Below are 25,174 nucleotides of genomic sequence, written 5' to 3' on the forward strand. Positions count from 1 at the left end.
CTTAAACCGCTGCTGGATTTTTTTTTATGCCTTGTCTCTGTTCAGTTATCAGGCTGTGTCTGCCTCTTAAGCGATGCGTCACATAGATAGGTGCGGTTTGCGCAAGCAACTCCTCAACTAGTCTATATTTGTCGGGTGATGTACCGAGAAGCTTGAGCATCAAGAGTACTTGCATTTAAATTCTACAACTTTTTGTCATTTCACATAGCAGAACTTATGTTTCTTTCTATGGATGGGCCACATATCCATTCAGCACCTTTTTAAAAGGATCATTCAAAAACAGAAACAAGAACCCCGCAGTGAGTTGTTGGGAACTCCGATGAGGTGCAGCTGCGACACATCCATCCAAAACCTCTGGACAGGAGCCGAGAGCATTTGATACACATCCAAATATGCGCGCAATTGGAGAGCAGTGGCGAGGCGTCCCTTGCACCACCATCGGAATAACCCTGTCGTGATGTACAATACTTCGGGAATTGATCACACTCTTAATAGAAAAGACGATATTTCTGAAGTTATCAATGGCACTCTGCAGCTCCTCTACAACGTCCTCGTCACCATCAGCCCCACAACTATGTGGAACGAGTCGTGCGGGGAGCAGCTGCTGGACTTCGGCCGTCCGGAGAAGATTATTATCGGGGTGATGTTGGCAATTATCACCGCCGTCACCGTGATGGGAAACACGCTCGTGGTGATCGCGGTGTGCGTGGTGAAGAAACTGAGACAACCCTCAAACTACCTTCTGGTGTCGTTAGCGGTGGCGGACCTTTCAGTGGCCATAGTTGTGATGCCATTTGTTATAGTGACAGACCTCACCGGGGGCAAGTGGCTTTTTGGGGAGGTGTTCTGCAACATCTTCATTGGCATGGATGTAATGTGCTGCACTGCCTCCATCATGACCCTGTGTGTCATCAGTGTGGACAGGTAAGTTTTCAAAGTTAGCAGCCGGACTAGAGCTTGATTTCAGTTTGCAGTGGCAACACAATTACGCATGCAGTGCGCAGTGCGTTGAAAATGACACAGAGAAGACGCGTGTGTCATTTCACAAGAACCGTCGAACCTTTTAAGTACGCTTGAAGGCAGTAACAGATCGAGAATCAAATGAGGTATTGGAGTTCAAGTGAAGCACATGAAACAATTGTGCGTTTTTGCGCATGAGGATGCCGTTTAAATCTAGATTATCTGATCCTCTGATTGAATGTGTGGTTGAGACCACTGAACCAGAAAATTTAGAGCAGATTGAGGGAATCTGTCTGACTGGACCAAAGGCAGTTTTTTCCCACGCCTGACTTTACAGCTGCTGACTTTTATAGATGATTTACCATCACACACATGTCGGTTAATAATAATAAAAACAAAACAAAAGTTGATGGAACAAAAACAAGTGTTTTCAACGGAACAAACATGAAAATGAGAAAAGTAAAGCGTGAGCACTCATTCCCTCCCATTAAGATCTAACTGTGCATGTCAGAGATAACGCGGCTCTAGGCTCATAAAACCGGGGCTGATCCTCATAACTTGAGACAAATGAGACATTTCCCCTGCTCTCCCTACAGTCCACAATGAATACTCAAGTGATTGGTGTAACTGTTACTCCCAGTTACCACAATGAAGACAAAATAGATATCATGTTTTCCAGCGTGAAATATGATTGTTTGGGGATGGGGAGTAGGGTAAAGATGAACTCAATAAAGTTTCGAGGTCACACGGGTTACAATGATCACAGAAAATGAATGGCAGTGTGTGATTTGTATGTCAGTCTTAATAACTGTGTGTCATCCTCAGTGACTGCATGTCATCCTCCTAAGCCCCAGGCAGGTCATTAAATGCCCCCATCATTAAGTATGGAACCAGTTACAAACCATGTCATCATGACCCCAGCAAAAATACACAATCTAAATTTAATAGCACTGACCTGAGTAGAAACAAATGTAAAATCGGGATATTCAGAGGAGCACAAGAGGGAGTTTTGCAAACCGTCTTGTTGAATTGTTGTGTGTGATGAAAGATCTGACCTGTTCACGCTCAGGAAGGACAGATAGACGCAAGTGATCATGTCTGTAAAGACAGGGAAGCTGATTGAATCTATGACACACTGTGCACTCCTAACAAACTACACCACTCGCATAAAGGATGAGTGACTGTCCTCTACAGGACACGAGACTAACCGAGAATTTATAACAATGTTTTGTCAGTTCTGACTCATATTCCTCCCCACAAAAATTGTTTTGTAAATTGTTTGTGCTGATCTCTGTAGAAAGAAGCTATTTTTAATTGAATAATGCAGAGATTGGTTGGCATATGATTCACAACAGAGAGAGAAATTAATTTGGATGAGAATTCCCAATTAGACACATGATTAGCTGTAATTAAGGGCTCTTATTATGATCTAAGATTCCTAGGGACATAATTGTACAATCAAGCTGAAGAGTAGATAGTGATGCAGTCAGGACTGACCAGATGTGGTTGTGGGGGTTATACAGTTCCTGAAATCAGGCGTCTACTGCAGAGAGGTTATTGATTTGCTCTGATTTTCTTTAGGTTTGCGAAGATGGTTCATGCAGAGAGAACATGATGCTATAACTGTGTTCCCTTGTGTACGGGGGATGTTCATTCATAACCCAGGTTTGATGGACAGGTTTGATGGATGTTCTCAGAGAGTGCAATAGAACATGAATTACTGTGGTGGACTTAAGTATCAGTCACGCCCCCAAAACACTGAATCTTTCATTTCCCACGCTGCTTCTCTATAGCTGTAGTCACAGCTTATGCAGCTGATGAAAACTAATTAAAAAAATAAATATTGCTACCAAGCAGTCCCATTAATTTATTTGCAATATTCCCACATAAAGAAATATATATAAAAAAAAGATGTTAAAGCAAACCACACTGCAAAATATATCCACGTTGGCACATTCATGCTGTCTCTATTGTATTTATATCCAGCCAAACTCAAAGTATATTATTAATGTACTGACTAAGAAATCATCAGTCAGATTGTCAAGAACTTCTTACTACAATAACAAACCAAGCCATTCTGTATTCCTCTTTTCTTTCTGCATTTGTTGTACAGTACATGAGCAGACAAAAATCATCTCTAACAATGACTTCCCTTATTACTTAACTTTACTTAACTTAGCTTTACGGCTGACTTGACCCTTCTTTTCTACTGGGTCATGTCAGAAAAATCACACAGTACCCTCTGGTGGTATTGATTTTGTGCTGTAGGTGCAAATGCTGACTTACTGTCTGTGAAAGCCGAGTGGGTGAGGACACATTGGAGGTTGAATACTGAAAATTGAAGACGGCACACCCCAGGATTGAGGCGGTCACAACAAAAGAGTCCAGTCTCAGTGTTGTGAAGTAAATAAAAGAGACGTTACAGCCCACTTCCTGAACTATGTAGGCCTGCTCTTTAACCACATATCCCAGCATGTACTTTGAGCAAAGCCGTAGCAGCTTATGTGCCCACTTCCATAAAAAGTTGGTATCTATTTTGGCTACATTCATCTTTTTACCATCACTGAGAGTAATATGGTGTATGTTCAATTATTCATAAGCCAAATATGAAAGTTTCATCGACAGAAGTGGGAAGCTAGGGGTTGTCCTTTTGTTAGACATCTAAGAAAAATGACACCAAAAGAATGTAGGAGATCCATGTGGCCTGAGACAGACACTGGTTAATTCAGCAAATCAAATACTGCCACGGTAAAATCTCTGTGAATATGAGGAAGAAAAATTGGATGTATATCAAGAAGTACTAGCTAATAACTAAACTCCTACACTCCCCTTCATTGCAACATTTGCCATGGTGACCTGATCAACCTAAAATACAAAAGCAAACTGAAGCAAACTTTCCCTGTCATGGATCAAGAGAGTGAAGTGTATGTGTGATCACACCTGTAAGCTCCTGCAGGGGATTTGGAGGAGGAAATCACACTAACCAGGACCCTTCGATGGCAGCAGGATTAGCCACTGCTTTCGCATCCTTTCTGCCAACTGGTGTGTCACTGATGAGTCGAGTTCACACACAGCTCCCTCATCGACCTGCTCTCCACATCTGATAATATTTGTGTGTGGTTGGCGTGTACGTTTATCCCAGGAGACACTGCTCTGTGCAGTTGTGAAACATCCATCCACAGCAGTCGACACAGATGACTTGACCTAGGTGACGCACCCTCTGGTAATTTGATGTGACGCCTAAGCTCCACTCTCTCAGGCACTATTCACTCTCCACTTGTCAGCCACCTCGCCGAAATATGGACGACTGGTCATCTTCTTTGACGATTTTGTGATTGGATCAAAAATGCTTGTAAACAAAAGCTTAACCAGGACGGAAGTGTGTTTTGGTTCTAAATGGGACGTTAAACTAAATTCTCAAATAATCCTCAAACCGCAGCCAGTTTGAAGGCACCCCTACGTTTCTGATATTCTAGAAACTGCAAGAGGCTAATTTCGTTCGAGAAGTCAATACAGTTACTGCTTTAATCTTTAAAGAGAAAACAACATTTAAATGTAAAAATTCCTTGCTGCTGATATCCTGTAAAACAAGCGAGCATAAATCCGCTAAAAATATTTGGGAGCATTCGTTGCATTAAAAAGCTAGGAGCAGGCGTTTTACACGGTAAACTTTGATAAGTGCTGCTTGTACTATCAGCTGCAGTCATCTGGTTTGACAGTCTTTTGTTACGGAGGCACACAAAGTGAAAGACATGTGACATGTGATTAGACAGAGTGGTATGTGTGTGAATGGAACTAGAGACTTAGAACAGAAAAGAGAGTGGGTTTTTTTTGTTTGTGTCATGACTTTGTCTTGGTCCTTTAATATTCGCCATTTTTAGGGCTATAAAAGCAAAGACAAATCAAGACTTTTTTAAACCATGCTTCTAATTTCTTGTTAGCGTTGTCTTGTTAGTTAGCATAAATCTACATCACGTAAAGAGACAAATAGAATCTGAAACATGTGTTTAAACAACATAAGATAAATCCTTTACTGACAGATCACATGTGATCTTTCTGATTTATAATTGTCTTCGTAGGAGGCCACTACAAAGGTAATGTTTTCCTTTACAACAGATCCAGCGCTGCATTGCATTCACATGGTGGAAGTGGTGTTAATGGATGAAGTGAGGCTGAAATTAAATTAGCCAGCCAAAGTGCTTCTGCGAATGAAAATTAGATAATGAAAAACTTTGTTACAATGATGTTCTTCTGTAGTTTTGAATAATTTACTGCCACATGGATGAAAAACACCTGACCCAAATTTTCAAGATTACATAAAGTAAAATCTTACACTATTGCTGATGTTTTGGGGGATTTTATGAAACGGGGATTTTATCTGTAAAATCTTGGCTCGTCAGCCTATTCACCCAGGAATCCACAGAACAGGAAACAGAAAAGGGCAAAGTGTTGAGTGAGTTAATTGTGGCATAAATCATGGTTTGTGTTTGGCATAACAAAGGTGGTGTCTATTATTCATCAAGAGTGAACAATGCACCAACAAGCATTTACCAAGCAGCGAGATAATAGGTTTCCTGTTGATGGAGCTGTGAGACTGACACACACTATGTTGTGGATTGCAGATATGTTCTGAACATTTCTCAGGTTCATCTTTGTGCATTAACTGAATATTTATACAAGCTATTAAATTTGGCAGTATGAATGGTCCTGAAGACAATTAGTGAGAAGTTTACTTTTCAAACCAAAGGACAGAGATATGTTCAGTGTATAAATTATGTAACTATAACTGTAACTGTCTGTGTTGGAGCATAATGCTGCCAAAGGCAACAGCATTTAACAGCAATCCACTTAGACATGCACATTTTAATTTGAGTAATATTTCTCTCACTGAAATATCACTCTATATGTGTGAAGACTGCTGGACTGCTGTGCATCAGTCAGTTGCAATGGACATCTTCCAGTATGGTGTGATGCAAATGTTCACTGAATGTAGGTTAATGTGACTTTAGGGGGGTCAGGTTCACGCTGAGACGCTAGTGATTCAACTCCCGGCACTGAGCGGTTTGCGTTCCAGCTGTAAAATAGCAAATTAAGTTATGGCACACCCATCACTGCCAAACTGCCTTTGAGCAAGACACTGAAACCCATAACTGTCTCCTAACTGGGTCACTTTACAGAACTGCACAGTTTGAAATGCTTGTGTAGAAGGTGTGGGAAAATGCCACTCAGGAGAAACATGACAAGCGGGCCACTGAATTAAAGATAGAAACTGATGGTGTTCTGTTGTTGGTCTGTGGATGAGCGTCTGTGGCTCTACCTTTTCCGACGTGTCCTGCATCATTGTTACTACCCGGTGTTGCCACATTTCGCGCTGATTCATCTGGCTGAAAAGGTGATAACCTCCATCTATCTATCTATCTATCTATCTATCTATCTATCTATCTATCTATCTATCTATCTATCTATCTATCTATCTATCTATCTATCTGACTACCGATTGAACAGGAAAATATTAACACACATGTAAATTTGTCTAAAATTCTGTGTTGTCAGTACAGTTGGGGGGGAGGGGGAGCCTTAATCTTCTTCTGTTGCATTTCTGGCAGAGCCGATGCTCCATAGTGTGCAGAACTACTTTCCATGTAAACACAGTCATTGGTGCTTTGACCTAAGAGACTCAAACACTCATCACTGAATATTATGACAAATTACAAGCAAAATGAAACTTAAGTGCCTTCGTCTAAGATAAAATGCAACATATTTTAAAGAAAACTGTAAAATGGAGTAATCATCAATGGACATGAAATGTACCCCTAATTGTAGAGTGACTCATGCAGGCGCTTGGAGAGGTTGCCAGTTTTGGTGGATTGCGTGGGCTTGTTTGTGAGTGAATGCACAAAAGAGTAACACTAGAGATGGGATTTACAGCTCTTTGAAGGGAGCTGGATATTGAGGAGCCATTCCTTTCAAAGAGTCGTTTAAAAGGCTGGCTTGTCGTTACAGTCTTTTTTAAAAGTCAACCAGGGATAACTTGTTTTTTTATCAGGGAAACAATCACAGTGGTAGCAAACAATCCACAGGGTGGACGCATAGTAAATTACAGTGAAACAGAGTTTTTATCCCGTGTGAATGTGCCACACGAAACACAGACCTGCGGTAATTTCTGAATCACAGGATGTCCCAGGTAAAACTAATCCCGTGCGAATATGTGGAGGCAGAACAAGGAAGAGGGGCTGATGCAGTCGTCACCCTCGTTAGTGCTGGAGTCAGTCCTTTCTTTTCTTACATCTGACACTATTACTGTCAGGTGTCAGGTGTCAGATAGATATGACCCGGGTTTGACGGAGATATTTTTCTGACAAATATTGGAATGTGTTCTATCTTGTGTGTCGTCCCCAGATAAGTGCATCCTGCTGCTGCTGCGTTTCCATGACTCATTTTGGAGAAGCGCAAGCTGTGGACAGCTCAAACTCAGAGATGTCATTAGTCGTTCACATGAAGGCTGTATGTACAGCGCAGACTCGTGGAGCACACTGGTGACACATGGAGAAAGTGCAGGCAATTTGCATATGAGGACGAATGACTCCCAGCTGCAAGGAGAGTCTTATCGTTCACTTAAAAGAGCCATTCAAAAGACTGACTCGTTTGCAAGCGTCACATCACCAAGTAGCACCTGTAAGACGAGAGAGTGAGCACTATATTTATTGTCGATGCAGGCCAACGTTCGAAACTGTACGTGACTTCGAGTAAATTTGAGAATCCTCTTAGAAACAACCGCATATTCTTTTGTTTGGCTCAAGTGATGAAGCTCAAAATACTGCTGCACATGGATACATTTAGTAACACTTCATCTCCCCGTATCTGAAGTATAGACTCTCATAATGTGATCATTTTGAGATATAAATGAACTCAAGGCAGATGAAATGTACTGCACACTGATCTAAACCTGCTAATTATGTACCCTTGTATCTTACATATAAAAATAATTTCACTGTTCAGCTTTACTGGAGTGACAGCCATCTATCATTAAGTGCACTGCTTTGGCAACACAGTGTTGACCTTTATTCTCCAGATCAGTACTATCAGTGTTATTACCTTGTTGTCGCAGCTGTGTTTGCTCAGCTATAATGGCATTTTGTTTGTCTGTCACATTAGTCTGTGCTGAGATGAATCCTGGAAATGTCCAACTGCACTCATGCTTCTCCAGCAGAAAGCAGCTGAATAAACGGGACTTATTTTCTCCCTCTCTGCTCAGAGACGAAACAAAAAATGTCGTGAAATAGTTGCTGTAATGAATATTCCTGACATCAGTCATAGGTTTGTCTGGTGAGTGCACACTCTGCCCAGGCAGGAGCGCAGTCTCCAATTACATATCTGATGCTCTGATTTATGTCATCTGCTGCAAAATCAAATTACTTTCAATTTACCTTCTCGTCGTGAACAACGATATCATCAGTTTTGCTGGGGTTAGTAGTTAAGCCATCATATTTTTGTGTGAATTATTACTTTCAAACTTACCTTTTTCCTTTCATTTCAGTGCATTTTATCTATTTTTTTTTTCTTTAAAGGATACTGTTCTATTTGCTGATTTACAGCTCGGTGCACATTTTCTATTAAGGTGACAGACCCAAATGAGACAGAGGGCATATTGTAGATTCACTGAATCATTCAGCAGATCACGGTTGCCCTCAGATCTCCTGTGCTGTGCTGACAGGAAGATATAAGCATATAATCTTGGTAAAAGGGAACACCACTACATGCTGGCTCAGTTGAAGTCTTTGTCAGTGGTGTTTGATACAGAGTTAAAGCTCACGGATGATGCAAGTGTCGCTCTGTCTAGGTAAACCGAGGCCATTTGTATGGCTCTGCTCAACTGCAAGGAAATTCTGTTTTCTTTATATAAGATGAGAAAAACCTCTGGGAAGAAAGGCACCAAAACACCTAGAGATATAGATGGATAAGGCCTGTTGTGGACAAGGGCTGGTGAAATGTATGCGCTGAATCTTGGTGGAGCTTTGTGTGCTGCACATTATGATTTAATTCATTAGCCTGTGTAGGGCGTAAGAAATTCAATATAATAATGCCATTTATTTGAATAGTCTAATCTTATTTATAATGTGTTTACTTTTAATTATGTACTGACTCATTACATATGTCATATTGCTTTTAATATAAAAACTTAATGGAGCCACGCAAAGTTGCTTTGCATAGTTGCTTTGTGTGCCTCCGAGAGGTATCTTTTAAGTCATAGAGGTACCAGTAACATCCTCTTGCTCTTTGCTGGGGTTTTTAATATCACTGATATTTTCATGTCCCCGAAATAAAAGGTCAGTAAGAGAATAAGAGCACAGCTTCAACAGTTGCCTTTATGTTACATGGTAGTGTCTAGTGACTCTGGAACAAGTTGGCTCCCACTCCTCCTCACTGTCCTTTTCCATTTGCCGAGCCATGAAATGATGACATATAATGAGCCGCGCAGCTTCCTCGGCTATACTAACTGCTGGCTAGTTACCAAATTGGGAGAAAGTGAGTCGGCTCAAAAGAGGAACTGGCTGTGGTATCTGTGGTAACTCAGATTTTTCCTTTTCTTTTTAAAAGGTCAGAAGTAAAACCAGTGGAGAAAGTGGAGAATTAGAATCCTCCCCCACTTCTGAGACTTCCTCTGAGCTTATTTAGTTTTTGAGGTGTCCTTTGAGGGAGAGAGTGCACTTGGTGAGAGAACCAAAGGGAAGGTGACAAAGATGGAGGGGCTCTTCACCCCCACTCCCTCTCATCATCATGACAGGGAAAAAGAAAGCAAGATGCTGTTGCAGGCACATTGGTATTCACCTTCCACTAGCAGACTTCAGTCATTCCATAATAATAGAAGGGAGAGGGAGTGCACTCATTAATATTTGAGAGAGGATTTTGGGATATTACTAAATGAGTTTGCAGGTTTGGGGCTATTAGTGATACGCTCCCTCTGGCGGAAAGTGTACATGTTGCTGGGAAGTAGTAGCACTTCACATGAAAAAATCTTTTTAAGTGTGCATATGTATAACTTTAATTTTCTTCAAAGAGAGAAAGGACTCTAGAGACCCTGTGGAGGCATCATAAATCTGGTCACCATGGCTGCTACCATGAAAGAAGTCCATTAAATAATTGACAGGGAACAGGAAATGCTCACAAGTGCATAACAAGCAGGAAAAAAATCAGTTCAGAAGCTCAAAGTAAGTGGTACGACAAGGTACTAATGTAGACTCCAGAATGTAGACAAAAAATGTTGCATTTCTTACTGAAAAATTATTCTTACCCAAAGACCATAAATACAGGGTAATTGGAAGAAAGGTTGTTGTTGTTGACTGAGGAGCTTCCTGACAGTGGTGGTCAAAAATTACCCTCTTTGTTATTATGCATATGGAAATTGGTCTCAACCTCATTATCTTTGCTTGCATAATAGTGGTAGAAAATTAAGGTTGTGACCAATTTGCCTCTGCACAAGAATATTATACAAAAAACAGAAAGACTCATGACCTTATCTGCAATATATGAAAGGACAACTAATTGTTAATCAGTGACCAAGTGGAAAATAAGAGACGATATATTACTAATGGGGACCAGATGTAACATAAAACAAAGGCTCTGGTTGTAACATTTTTAATTTAATACCTAAGGCAACAGCTCTTGCTGGGTAGTACTCAGTACACAGTCACTTGCGCTGTAATTTTAGAGCAACCCTTTCTCCTAGAAACATATTGTTTTTGTGTTTGTTTTTTTGTCCAAAATGTCCAACCTGCCTTCTATATACAAAATCTCCTCACGGACATTTTTTATGATTACATTTGGGACTCACAGGTTTTTAGAGATATTGGCCTGAAAACAGGAGGACTGGGCAAAAAACTGAGACATGGAAGACAAAACAGCACCTAGAAAATGGAGTAAAAAGACAACGTTTAATGTATAATATTCTTATTTCAACCAAAATAAAACCAAACCTTTTGCCAAGTTGTCTAACTATAACTAAACTTCTTGAAGCACAGCCCTCAGTCAGTTAATCTAGTTATGATGCACTTGGCATCTAGCTGGAATATTATTTTTTGTCTCAGAGCAGCTTTCCCAAAACAATTAGAAATTAAAAATAAAGAGAAGAGACACAACTAACACTGTAAATAAAGAGAAGAGACACAACTAACACTGTTGGCTCGTGTACTATAGACTGACCAATAATTGTGTACTTTTAAAGTAGTTGGAGGACCAGAATAGCTGAGAAGCTCTTTGAGGCTGCTGTTATCAGAAAGAAGAGATCAAAACTACACTGTGAGATCAGGACCAGAGTCCATTGGGACAGGGAGTCAAAAGAGTGGGCCTAAAAGAGAGCAGTGTTGAATAATATGTGTGATGGGAACTGCATGAGCGCTTTTTCTTAAACATTAAAAGGAACCGCTTATACTGAACTCTGCTTTGCAATGCAAAGATAAAAGCAAGATGTCAATGTTGCCTTATAGGTTGTGATGCAGCGGTGATGGCTGACCAGAAAGAAAAGGCAGCATCACCAGAAAATGGAGAATAGCAGTTGATTAAAGTAGGTAACATGAGATGACAGCTATTGGTGATTAGCAGGAGGCAGCAGAAAATGAGACAGTGTTACCGCTGAGAAAGTTCATCACTGACCTTGAAAATAGCAGCTCAGAAAAAAATAACTAAATGTCGAAGCTAAAAAGTGTTAAGATGATGTCAGAAGACAGTGCCTATGGCAAGTGATGGTGATTGGTAGCCTAAAAGCCAGCCCAGACTTCCCATGCCCACAAAGGTTTTTTTTGGGAAATGTTGATCAGGAATTGCTCCTTTGGCTGTTGACTATATGCTTAGGCAGTCACATAATTTGGGTAGGTTTTATGTGGTAATGGAAAGAAGCAATGTAGTCATACATATCATCTGACCTCCAAAGAGCCAATTTGTTTAGAGTAAGGGTCAGCAACCGTGGCTCTGGAGCCACATGCGGCTCTTTCGTCCCTCTGCTGCAGCTCTCTGTGGCAAGTGGTGCGGAGCAAGGACACTGATCAAAGTAGTTCACTTTTTCACGCTAACTGCCTCGTCAACTATTCACTCAATAGTGAACGAGCGAGAGCTACACAACAACTGAATGACATTAAATGCCACACCACACTCATGGTTATGGTTGTAACATCAACCAAAAACAATGAACTCCCACAGTGCATTGCAGCACACATACTCCTTGCTATCGAATATTTAACTCAAATGTGTTTTATTTTAGTTTGTTTAGTTTTTTACATATAATTCTAAATTTGAATTGATGGTGATCTTGTAACATTAAAATAAAATGTGTTTAATTTTTTTTGTTGCTCAAAATATGTCACAACTGCTGATGCGACACCTGCCAGCAGATCCAGCCTGCTATTTACTGAACTTTTCGACCGGACGTAAGCCAATCATGGATAAATGCCTGTCATGTATGCATAAATACAGTTTCGTTTTCTCTGTAACATTATAGTTTTCTCTGTAACAGCTATAGTTTTTTATACATAGGCCTAGCATAGAGGTAAAAAACGATATATGCAGTGTTATCTTCATATTAGATGTCAAAGGGGTTTTGTGGCTCCCAGTGTTTTCTTTTCTGTGGGAAATGGGTCCAAATGGCTCTTTTAGTATTGAAGGTTGCCGACCCCTGGTTTAGAGTGAAATGATTGGTTGGAGGACGATCAGACATAACATTATAGCCTTCTTCCTTATTTTGTGTAGGTCTCCTTGTGCCTCAAAAACAGTTTTAACTCATCAAAGAATGGACATGGGTCTTCTGAGGGTGTCCTGTGGTGTCTGGAAATGTTGTTAGTGGGGACCTTTGGGTCCTATGGGTTGAGGGAAGGTTCCAGTGCACCCCACAGATACTTGATCAGTTTGGGATCTAGTGAATTTGGAGGCCAGGTCAACACCTTGTGCTGTTCTTCATGTTTTTTCTAGGTGGGTGGTACATGTCTGGTACATCCACATCAATGTTATTTACTTCTACTGTCAGTGGTTTTAATGTTGATGTTGATTACTGTAGTGTATGTGCATAGGCATTTTTGTTACTTGTAATGACTGAAATATGGCCCTTAATGTAATCCCAATGCATGTCACCACATATTCTGATAAGAATTGAGTCTGGCTATGCCCGGACAAACTACTGACGAAGGATGTTTCACATTATTAAGCAGACTGCCATTTTCAAGCAATATGGGAAAGAAAAATTATCTCTCTGCTGCCGAAAAGCGTGAGATAGTTGAATGGCTTGGACAAAGTATGAAAACCTTGGATGCAATATTTCACACATGGGTTCATGCAGATAAAGGCACAATGAGGAAGTTTTCTGCCGGACGAATATCTGCCCACGGATTGAGAGAGCAGCTGCTAAAATACCATTACAAAGCAGCAAACAGGTACAGTATTTGAAACTGCTGGTGCCTCTGGAGTCCCGTGAACATCAAGGTGTAGGATGCTCCAGAGGCTTGCAGTCATGCATAAACCTTCTATTTGGCCACCCCTGGCCAATGCTTACAGGGAGGCAAAGTTACAATGGGCCCAGAAATACATGAAGGATAATTTTCAAACAGTCTTGTTCACTGATGAGTACCGTGCAACCCTGGATGGTCCAGATGGATGGACTTGTGGATGGTTGGCGGACGGCCACCATGTCCCAACAAGACTGTGAAATCAGCAAGGAGGTGGCAATGTTGTGTGTTGGCCTGGAATCATGAGGAGAGAGCAGGTCGGCCTGGAGTTTCTGACCGACTACTGCTTTATCCCATGGTACAAAAAGAAGAACCAATGCACCTCATCTCATGCTGCAAGGAATACCTCTGCATCACTGGCTGCTATGGCCATAAAAGGAGAGACACTCGTGATGTGGCCCCCATCCTCCCCTGACCTCAACCCTATTGAGATACTTTGGAACATCCTCAAGCAAAAGATCTATGAGGGTGGGAGGAAGTTCACATCTAAACAGCAGCTCTGGGAGGCTATTCTGAGATCCTGCAATGGTTCCTGCAAGCAGAAGTTCTACAAAAACACACAAATTCAATGGATGCAAGAATTGTGAAGCTCCTGTCAAATGAGAGGTCATATGTTAAAATGTAACTTGACCTGTTAAGATGTTTTTGATTGAAACAGGTTTGGATTTCATTAACTATGACCTCCTACTGCTGCAAATTCAACAAAAGACCATTTGAAATTCTGCGTGTGCGTAATAATTTGGAACAGGGCATTTTGCAGGGAACATAGTTTTTTATTTTTGAAAAAAATACCATTATCACTGGGTGGTTTGTTCAGTAACATGTCATTTGCATTCAATATTTAGGAAAATCAGAGAAAATTTTGATTTGCATAATAATTTGCAACACGGCATGGAGTATATGCCACCCTTAAGTTTTCATGTGCCTTACGACACTGGAAGAATCCCCATAAGCAGTTGTCTGTGAATGTAATGTGTTACCGTCTGTGATTCAACTAAACTGCATTCTTTTGTGATACTGAGTTTATGCATAGTTTTTTACCACTCTGCTGTTCTACGGCGCTTGTCTTTGTACCTTGCTCAACTCCAGGGGCTGTCGTTGTTTGGACACTCACCTTTGACAGGGATGAACACGCATACTGTTGGAAAGGAATCCATTTATGACTGTGGCACCTATAGATACCACCTCTGCTGTGTTGAGAGCCAGTAAACTTCTAACAATGACAGGTGGTGAGTTGTAGTGTGACGGCCATAAATTATCCGCTCAGTTTCAACGAGGCATTAGGAGGAAGTGAAACATCATAAAGGCTTAAGAGATTAAAGTCAGATAACAGGACGTGCTGTGTGAAGTTAGGTGGTATGTTCAAGGACAGGAGAAGATTCTGCCAGTTAAAACAAAATCATGATATTGTAATAATTAGCGGTCTGATAGCTTTTAAAGGGTTTGACATCTGTAGAGGACTGAAAAGAAGGACTCTGTAGGTGACCAGAGTTTTTTTGTTATCGTGTTAAGGGTAATATTTTTTTGTGTGTCCTTGAGCTGTGTTCAGAGGACCCGCATTTTCCCACGATGCCCCAGGAGTAGTTTTGCGTATCTATGTCTGTCCAGGGACAACAGGGAGAAGATTAATCACCAATCTTGGTAATGTTTTGAGATAACTGCTAAAGGGAAGGTGACAAACAGTTAAAGTTTAACCTTCTTGCACAGCATAATACCTTTTATAACTTTCCTCTTGTACTCTGTATTGATCTTGTGTTCGTACTGCTTGCCTTTTTACAATACCTCTCTACTTTTTGTAAACCTTATTCAGAGTATAAAAACATAACACAGTTCTGGCAGGCTGTAGTCAAGTGTCAACTTCAGGCTCCAGATGAAGCTATCACCAAAGTATTAAAATTGCAATGTTTTGTGGCTAACTGTAAAATATTGAATTGACATTTCTATATCAAATGCAAAAAAAAAAAAAAAAAAAAAGATTGGTTTGCTGCTCTGCTTCCTCGTTGAGAAGGAAATTACAGATGTGCTCATGTTGTGCAGTTTGCTCTGAGACAGAAGCAGCTCAATTTCTGTCTTACGTTGGTTCCTCAAATAGAATCGGAGAGCTGAAGCGCTCCTTGAGGATGGAGGATGTTGTTTGATGTGAGAGAAATCTCAGAACTGTCACTAGACAGATTTGGTGCTGTTCACTCAACGGCAGCTCAGAATGAATAAATGCAGTTGCTGAAATAAACGTTGTTGCATTTTTAGTTTCTATTATATTTTTCATCTGAAAAGTACTTACAAGGGTGTAGACTTAGTTTGCTAAATAAAACATATCATGACAACATTTTCATTTTAACCTCACTATCACTTGATGTAAACAGATATGCAAACAAATACTCATTACTGACCCCTTAATAAAAAGCAACCAAGCTGCACATCAAAATTCTTGAACTGAAGTGGTTTGATTTCAGGCGACATCTGTGTCTCTGTGTCCGCTTCAGTCACACACAGAGAAAGACTCAAACAAAAAAAGATCTCTCAAAACTGCAACACTTGAGTGTTCCTCAGACTAATTTTGGATTGTTCTCCAGCGCTATGACAGATGAATTTTAAATACCTTAGTGAGATGAATGAGTGAGGATTCTCCAGTGGAAAGTTTCCATGGGGGAAAAAATAACCCTGTTACCTCTTTTAGGAGAACCACTTTTACATTTATCACTCTGCCACCAAACCAAACCGACCTCTGCTTGCTAAATATTTCACCAAGTATCCCATATAAGATGTGAACGTTTTGTGAGGCGCTCCTGGAGACATGTAATGACTGTTGCACACCAGAGACAGTTTTTCAGTGTTTCAGTGCAGGGAATAATTTGCTATACAGTGCTCCGGTTGGTAGCCTAGCGGAAGCAATGGGATTCTCATTAGCTTGGGCACACTGTTTGAGTGCAGTGGGGTAATCCCAGACGGCTGTGACTGTGGATATGTCCCACAGAGATATGAAAACAACCCTTGTGTGTGTCACTGTTTTTGTTCAGCTCATACTGTTTTATGGGACATGATTATATTTGTCTGTCAAAGTTTTTTAGCTTCACGTGCGACTGAGGCAGTGTCAGTGCAGTTCTGAGTATGGTGTGCATTTTGTGTAATATCCTGCAATTTCACATATTTTTATGTTTGTCTTCAGTTATGGCACAGTGCAGATGCCACACGGGAAAAAAATTGCAATAATCAACATTTTAAAAGGAGCATGAATAAAATGACTAGGTGTTAAATGAGAAGGTCCCATGTTATGAAAAACTCACTTGATTATGCACTTCCAGGCCCATGGAGCTGTTTCCCTATCTTTAAGCTTTGTTGTTCTGGCTTTATGACCCACAACTTGGTTCAGTGTAACAGCTCATTAGCAGGTTCCAGTAAGCAGCTTTTTTCAGCTGTGGACTAGTGTACACCACCTGTCAACAAACACAACCCCAAATTAAGTTTGCTCAAAGCTTTCGACAATGTCAACTTCCATTTATTAAAAAAATGACAGGCTACACAATGTGATGACACAGTTTACAGGAATAAAAACATAATAATAATAATAATAGTAAAAATGAGAAGCCTTGAGATTAACCACGCACACCCCTGAACGAATGTTTAATTGAAGTAGACTTTGATTTAAGTGCAGCTCTCAGTTTATTTAGCTGCTTGGAACATCTTGACTTGTAAATATTTTCCCACTACTTTTATTTTTTTATTTATTTTTACATAAACCAAAAATGTGCATGGCCCTCTTCAGACTCAGTCTTATATTAGGATTCTTGTCTGAGCTCGGTCTGGGCCGCTCCATAAAATCTTTCATGGCTGAAGTCTTTCTTTGGTTGATTTGGATGTGCGCTCTGGGCCATTGTCATTGTCGAGGTTCTGTGCCAAAATGACTTGGTACTTGGAGCTATTGTTGATTCCCTTCATCTTCACAACAGCCCAAAGTGTATGCCATCGGGATGCCAATGTGCTGCTTTGTTGTTGCACCAAATATGCATTTTACTGTCTTGAGCAAAAAGTTCATCTTAGTATGATCAGACAATAACACATTTAGAGATTTGATATACGAGGCCACATAACCCCACACAGACCAAGAATAGTTAGACAGATAGTCTTACTACTCTAGGCTCCACCATTACTTACCAGAGCAGCATGTTGGCCCCTTAAAAAGCCTCTCTGTTCATTTTTCATATTGTTTTTTCATATTTTTGGTAGTGACTTGATAATGTCACTATTTTAACATCTTTTCTCGTTAACTTGTTAACTGACTGTCTTCACTGTGGCTACTCTTCACCAATGAGCTTATTGTGGTAGCATTCAACAAGATGCCAGAAAGAATATACAAGAGCAGCTGAGATTTATTTGCATGAGCTTGATGAAAATGAGCTGAATGCAGCCTCACGCCCACGTACAGTATAAGTGGTGTTCACAAAAGTAACACAGTTAAAAACGCAGTTTTTATTTTTACCTTTTTTTTTTTTCAAAATTACAAAAGTTCTGATATTTATTTATCACATATATACCAGAAGCTATTATACTACGCGAAAACCTACTGTTTCCACAAGGGTGTTCACACACTTTTATACTGCAATTTTCATTCCTGTATCAAGTTACTGTCTCTCAACGAGACGAAGCCAGCCAGTGTTTGCATCAGCCCATCCTGCTGAAATACACGCAGGAAGCTGTGTAAGCAAGTGTTATAATGCTGTCTTATCCAAATTGGCAGTTGCCTGTCTGTAAAAGGACGGTGAGAGGATTTTGTATCCAATCACAGTGTGTTTGAAAACAGCTCTGCCTACAAAGGGCTGAAGATGAGTCATAGTTATGCTCATCACCCCCCACAGACACACCAGTATCCCCCACAAATAAGCACCACAAACACCTTCGTTATTACTGAATTATGCATTCGGAGAAGAGTGTTGTAATATCCATTATGCATTTCTAAGTATTCCCACAGCATGGAGCGCACCCATCTCAGAATTTGTGTTGTATCTAGTTGACATCGCTCGCCTAGATGTGTTTAGTCCCTCTGTGAAGCTTAAGTGCATTTTAAGCGAATGTTGTAAGGTAGTTAAAACAGTGGTTGGTGATTAAAGGACTGAATAAACAGCAGTTGTGGGTTATCATTCAGGGACCTTTAAGGTGGGCATGGTAAAAGTGTGCACCTTAGTTTAAATGAGAACCACACAGTGTCTGGACTTATATTGTTCTGATTATTGATTTGATTATGATTTTTTTCTCTGATTCTGATATTCAATGAAAAATGTAACATGCACCAATGCATGAGTAATTTTTGATTTTTGACAGAGCAACGTGTGTTTAAATGTCTTTTGTTTCATGGTCTTCTTTGCCTCCACCAGTTTTCACGTATTGCAGAGGGCGACAACATAATGAGGTACACAATGACAGATGTTTCACACCAGTTGTCTCACTCACAACGTCAATTGTAAATTGTGTTTCGAGCTGGATGTAGGTCACATGCCTCAGGTTCCCATGGAATTATGCATGTAGTCGAGATATGAAGTGAAAAAAAAATAAAAAATTTTTAAAAGCATGATCTATGTCAGATGTTGGTTTGTGTGTGTGTGCGTGTGTGTGTGTGTGTGTGTGTGTTATAATCAAATGTTGTAGAGAGTGCCCTGTACATTGTTATGGTTTGTTGGGGGAGTGGTACCAGCAAAAAAAACCTCAGTAGGATCAACAAATTGATCCGGCATGTGATCGGTAGGGAGTTGGAGTCATTTGTCTCAGTCAGGGACAGCAGGACACTGGACAAACTGCTCTCCATTATGGACAGTCCATCCAATCCATTACGCCAAACATTAGAGGGACAGAGGAGCTCATTCTCCGGCAGAATGATTCAGCTCCGCTCCCATAGTGAATGCTACAGAACTTCCTTTATATCTTATACTCTGTCCATCTGTATAACAGTTCACCTTTTTGTAACAACTAAACCACTATGGCTAATTAATTTCCCTTGTGGATCATTAAAGTCTGTCTAAGTCTAAGTCTTTAAGCTGCATCGCACTTGTAACCCTATTGTCCTTTCCAAGTAATTCCGATCTAGATCAATTGCCACATTGCACATGCGTTGTCAGTTTTGAAATCAAGCTACAGTGATCAGTAGAGATGTTGGGCTACAGTACTTCAGCTTAAAATATATATTGAAAATTCTGTGCTTGCAAATAGATTTTTATTGCTGTACTGTGTACCAGTGTTTTTTTAATTAGCCCTCAGGGATCTTAGCCTTTTTTTTGCTGTTTTTCAAAATCAGATTTTGCCTTTATATAATACACGTTTAAGTTTAGTATCTTTTTTCTCAGCAGAACTCCATAATTAATTTTTTTTCTTTTTTTCAATTATTTTTCAGTTATTTGAAATAACTGTGAAGTAAAGTGAAGTTGGAGTGAAGAATCCTTCCCGAACCAAACAAGCTGATTTTGACTTGATTCCCACACTGCTGATAGAATCTCTGGTGGACAGCAAAGCTCACCGGCCAGAAATCACTAAGGCTTTTCGTATTTCCATTAATGGTGGAGCAGAAACCAGAAAGAAAAACTGCCTCTAATATACAGCTTTTATCAATGACGCATTTGGTGCTGATGAAGACGGTTGGAAAAGAGCCAAAACATGCTGAGATGTACACACAGATATATCACTTTGTGAGAATAGTGGCTATTTTCCCAGTTTTTGTTCCGGCTTGAGACTTTCACACCTCATTTTATCTTTATTTTTCTGACACTTCCAGATGCTTTTTGAAAGCACTGTGCCGCTTCTTTGAGTGATGGCTCCTTCTCAACCGGCTAAGCTCAAAGAGTTGAAGAAAAGCACCGAATAATCCAATGACTGAGCTTATGACCTCTCGAAGAAATGTCTGTCTTTGAAATGAATGGACATGTTTTTTGATGTGTTTAGGTACTTTGCAAGTCATGAGTGAATAACAATCCATCCATTTGACATATAAAGCCAATATATTAGGCAAGGGCTTAAGAATAACTGTCAAGGTAGCTTCAGCCTGTGGTCCTCCTAAGAACTACTAATAATTCTTTGGTCTCCTTTTCCTGCAGGTACCTGGGGATCACACGCCCTCTCACCTATCCAGCCAGGCAGAATGGGCAGCTGATGGCCAAGATGATCCTGGGAGTATGGCTGGTATCAGCATCAATCACCCTGCCACCTTTCTGTGGCTGGGCCAAAAACGTCCACACAGCCGGTGTGTGCCTCATTAGCCAAGACTTTGGCTACACCATCTATTCCACAGCCGTAGCCTTTTACATCCCTATGCTGGTCATGTTGGTCATGTACTATAAAATCTTCAGGGCAGCTCGCAAAAGCGGCGCCAAGCATCGCTTCACCAACCTTTCACGCCGAGGGCGCCTCGAAACGGTGGCTAATGAGGCATTGCGCATGCAGGGACTGAAGCCGCCTGGTGTGGCGGAGGAGTGTGTTGCCTTGTCCCGCCTCTTGAACCACGAGCGCAGAAACATCTCCATCTTCAAGCGCGAGCAGAAAGCAGCCACAACTCTGGGGGTGATCGTGGGTGTCTTCGCTGTGTGCTGGCTGCCGTTTTTCATCCTGTCCACTGCCAGGCCGTTTATCTGCGGAGTGGAGTGTAGCTGTGTGCCCATATGGCTGGAGCGCACATTGCTGTGGCTGGGCTACGCCAACTCCCTAATGAACCCCTTCATCTACGCCTTCTTCAATCGAGATCTGCGCTCCACTTACCGCGACCTTCTCCGCTGCCGTTACCGTAACATCAATCGTCGTCTGTCTGCTGTTGGCGTGCATGAGGCGCTCAAGGTGTAAAGCTGTGCTGTTTAGCTGCATTTATTGTGGGGAATGGTGGTCCTGAGCTTGTACTTAGAGTGGCTTTCTCCACACCTTCAGTTTTGGCAACTTAGTCCTCAAAACCACTCAAAGACACCTGCCCTGCCATTGCAAGGCCATTAGGGTATGGATGAACGTAACAGTGGCTCTACTGGCCCCTTTGCAAAGGCATAGAGGCATCATGATCACTTCAGTGTGTGCGTGACTCAGTCACTCTATTTCTGGAGAAGGAAATCATAGGGCGTACTTGATGGGTTATTCAAGTCAACTCTGCTTTTGTGCATATGCCACAACTCCGTCCTGGGTCTGGATTAATGGTGGCATAATGCAGCCAAAAAGTGACAAAATGACATGTTAATACAATCAATCAATCAGTCATCCGAAGGCTTTCAAAGAGAACGAAAAAACAAAAAGAAATCTGTATATTAGCGAAAAATTATGATGGTGATGGTGAAAATGGTGATATTTGTTTTTTGTTCTAAGAATCTTTAACTAAATGTGTATTTTAGCACATCCCTGATTATTTTCAAACAGGAGGTGAACACTGATCAGTATTGTGATTTGTGACGAGCTTAAATATTATTTCTGACACTGTATCTCCAGCTGTAGCTTTCAATTAGGTCCTCATTACCAGGAGCACCTTAAATGTTTCACAAATGTGTAAAATCTGGTGACAGTAAGGAGAGCTGGAAACGGTGTTGCAACATGAACAGAGCCTCCTGTATTCATAGAATTTCTGTGTTCATTGTGATAAAATAGACTGAAAGTAGTTTGTTTAGTGTCTGCATGAAGCATATCTGTCATACCTGCCACTGTACACATAAATCAGACAGTGAAATTGAACAGTGATTAACAGATTTACCAAAACACTGTATTGCACACCTGACTGTATTGGACAGAATCAGTGGACTTCTGGTCACCCCCTTTTTTATTGTTTGCATTGCATTTCCATTCGGCTCATTACGCTTGACAGATTGACCTTTTCACTTTAAGAACTGACATGACCTTGTGACTCTTCTTCTTTTGTTTCAATCTCCCTTTTGATTCAGGATGCGGTCATTCCTCTCAAGATGACACTTGTATTGGACTCTACAGCGAACCCGTGTCAAAAGTCATCAGTCGAGCAGCGTGTGCTTTTTCTACCTCGATTTTTTGAGAATACTGTACACTTCAGATACCACTGTATCATTTTGTAATTAACTGCATTTTTTTTATTGTGTAAAATCAATCTATATATACGACTGTGTGTGAGTGCTCTGTGTGACCTCTTTGTCATCATCTTGAGAAACAAGCTGGGGAATTGGCAAGGTATTTCATCACTTTGTAAATAAAGAAGGACTTAAAATGTCACCGTGGCCGATGTTGGTAACCTCAGCTGATATACCGTACATTCATACAAACTGTTGTTGGATAAACTGAGAATTGTTTGATTCATTAGACAACTGAAACATTTTCTTTCAAACGCCACAGGGAACTTCCTCATCAAATGCCTTTCCTACTTTGTCATACAAAATTTATTATCCTCCCTGACTAGACTTATAGGTCCACCATGAGAAATAAACACACCGCCTAAGGGCATTTTATATTTGACGAGATGTAAAGACAAAAACATGAGCAGTGTTAACAAATACATAACACATTTGCATGTTTGCTTATTGCCTAATATTCTACTGATATTGGCTCAAAATTAAAGCTATTTTAATTCGTTTTACTGTCTTGAAATAATATTCCCTAAATCCCTTGCTTCTTTGAATTGGCAGTACACCTCTTTCCTGCATATTATCGTCTGTCAGAGAATCTGGTGGGATAGTTCCCAAATGCAGCATAAGGACTTTTCTAATTATGTTTTTCACTCTCTCCAAATCAAGTGAACCCTGCCACACAGCTCAGTACTAATTCAACCATTAAAACCCATATGCAAATTCTGGGGACAAAATCTAGAGAAATGAGGCTTGTGCACAAATGTTTATCTATATGGGCACAGAGATTCTTATATATGTTACGAATGTTTTAAACTCCCTGGAGTAAAGAACAGGAACATGGCGTCAGCCAGCATGTTGACATTTGTTTTAGCACATAAAGGACAGTAGCGGGCTGCCCTGGTGGACCTTGCGCATCGCCCCCAAGATGTCTCTCAGCAGTCATGTCAACAGGCGTTATTCTCAGGGAATAAGCTCCGTTGTGCCTGTTCTCTCAGCCAGTGTTCCTCGGCTGATGTGTGCCGCTGCTATCAACGAACAGGACGAATCAACGAATGTTTACATGTGATTCAGTATATTAATCAAAGGGAAAAGTATATAGCAGATAAGCCTGTCACATATGCTGCCCACAGGCTCAGTTGCTAGCTCTGACAGGCTGTGGGGGTTGACTACACTCTCACTTAGCTATTTTTAATCTGCCCCAGTAATTACGAGGGGAAGCTTTGATTAAGCACGGAGAAAGAGATCTAAAGCTCTATGATTTTACTATCTTGCAATGTGTCCCTGACACCGCTGTTTCTAAACACTCAGTGATTAAGAGAGGGTCTTAGTTTGACACTGCGTGCAGCAATTAGCCTATGATGATCTGCAAGTGATAAAGCTAATAATTTGCTACCTTCCCTTACAAAGGACTACTATCCATTTTAATGGTCTCTGCCAATGAGCAAAAAAAAAAAAAAGAAAAAAGAAAGAAAATAATTTAGTTAGAATGAGAACACAGGTTCAAACTCTTATGTGCATTGTTTTGTGGGTTTCATAATTTGAGACACATACAGAATATTTAGGTGAGTATAACTCAAAAAATATATGAATATACATGAATGCATGAATATATAAGGAATAAGAACAGAATTTCACTACACCAAGACAATTTTATAGTTATTATTTGTTTTCTTATTTTGTTAAGTATTTATTGTGAAATCCTGAAATTTTAGCATTTAAAATGATTGAGTGACTTTAAAACAAATTCATCACACATCTGCTTGAAAACTAATTAACAGCACTTACATGCTAATGATAATCAAGCTCAAAAAGGAACATTTGAGATATTTAACCATCTTTAGCAAAAGCCTTTGTGTTTGTTGCACGTAGACAGAAGTTATCTCTTGCACACCTTTCAATGTCAAACTGGACATTTTGCATTTGCTCCTTTTCAGTTTTTTAATTATATTGGCATTTCCTGTGGCCATAAATATGATAATTAAGGTAAATGTAACACACCAACTGTGTCTAATTTGCTTTAAATGCTGTTCTTTTCTCTGCGTCCACATTAAATGTCTCAGCTGTGAAATAATTATATAATAAAAAGTGGACATTGATTTAACTGCAAATGCACAACATATATTTCCAATTACCTACGCCTTATCAAGTTCACCCTTAATTAGTGTCAAGAACACAGTGATGTAAATCTGATTTGTAAGGTAGTGCAGGCACATGTACCCAGCATTTGTATCATCAAATGTAATTGGACTGTGAACGCAGCCTTGTTCCCCACTTCCCAATCAAATGCAGGCTATAAATAAACCAGTAAACATGTCAATTATGTGTTAATCCGATTGTCCTGAAGTATCAACTTCCTCCCACGGACAACACCGGCGGCCAATCACGGTACGGGAGGCTACTATTAGTCCATGCCACTTCCTGTATGGGCCTGTAGCAAATGAACATGCAGAGAAGTTATCTCCAAAGCGTCAAAGCGGTTTAAAAAAGCAAAAGCGGATTCTCTTCCCTCATTTTATTTTCTGGAGGCAGCACTCCGTGATGAGGTTTTTGTCATAGAGCTGGAAGGTAAATGCAATGCTTTTTAAGGTTACCCGCATCAAAGCAACTGTACGCGAGGGCACCCGCCCATGTACACTTCAAAGTGAGCACAGTAGATTTGTCTCTGCTTAAGTTGTATTGATTTTGCTG

General features: G+C 40.5%; 1 protein-coding gene across 1 annotated transcript; it reads left to right on the forward strand.

The window, feature by feature from the left end:
- Nucleotides 1–109: 109 nt before the first annotated feature.
- htr7c (5-hydroxytryptamine (serotonin) receptor 7c) lies at nt 110–22,632 on the forward strand. Its single transcript, XM_047591018.1, has 2 exons — nt 110–924; nt 20,525–22,632. The coding sequence occupies exons 1-2, from the start codon at nt 458–460 to the stop codon at nt 21,261–21,263; spliced, it is 1,206 nt and encodes a 401-aa protein (XP_047446974.1). The 5' UTR covers nt 110–457; the 3' UTR covers nt 21,264–22,632.
- The last annotated feature ends 2,542 nt before the right edge of the window (nt 22,633–25,174 follow it).

This window comes from Mugil cephalus, chromosome 8, assembly GCF_022458985.1.
Source record: "Mugil cephalus isolate CIBA_MC_2020 chromosome 8, CIBA_Mcephalus_1.1, whole genome shotgun sequence".
Taxonomy (NCBI): Eukaryota; Metazoa; Chordata; class Actinopteri; order Mugiliformes; family Mugilidae; genus Mugil; species Mugil cephalus.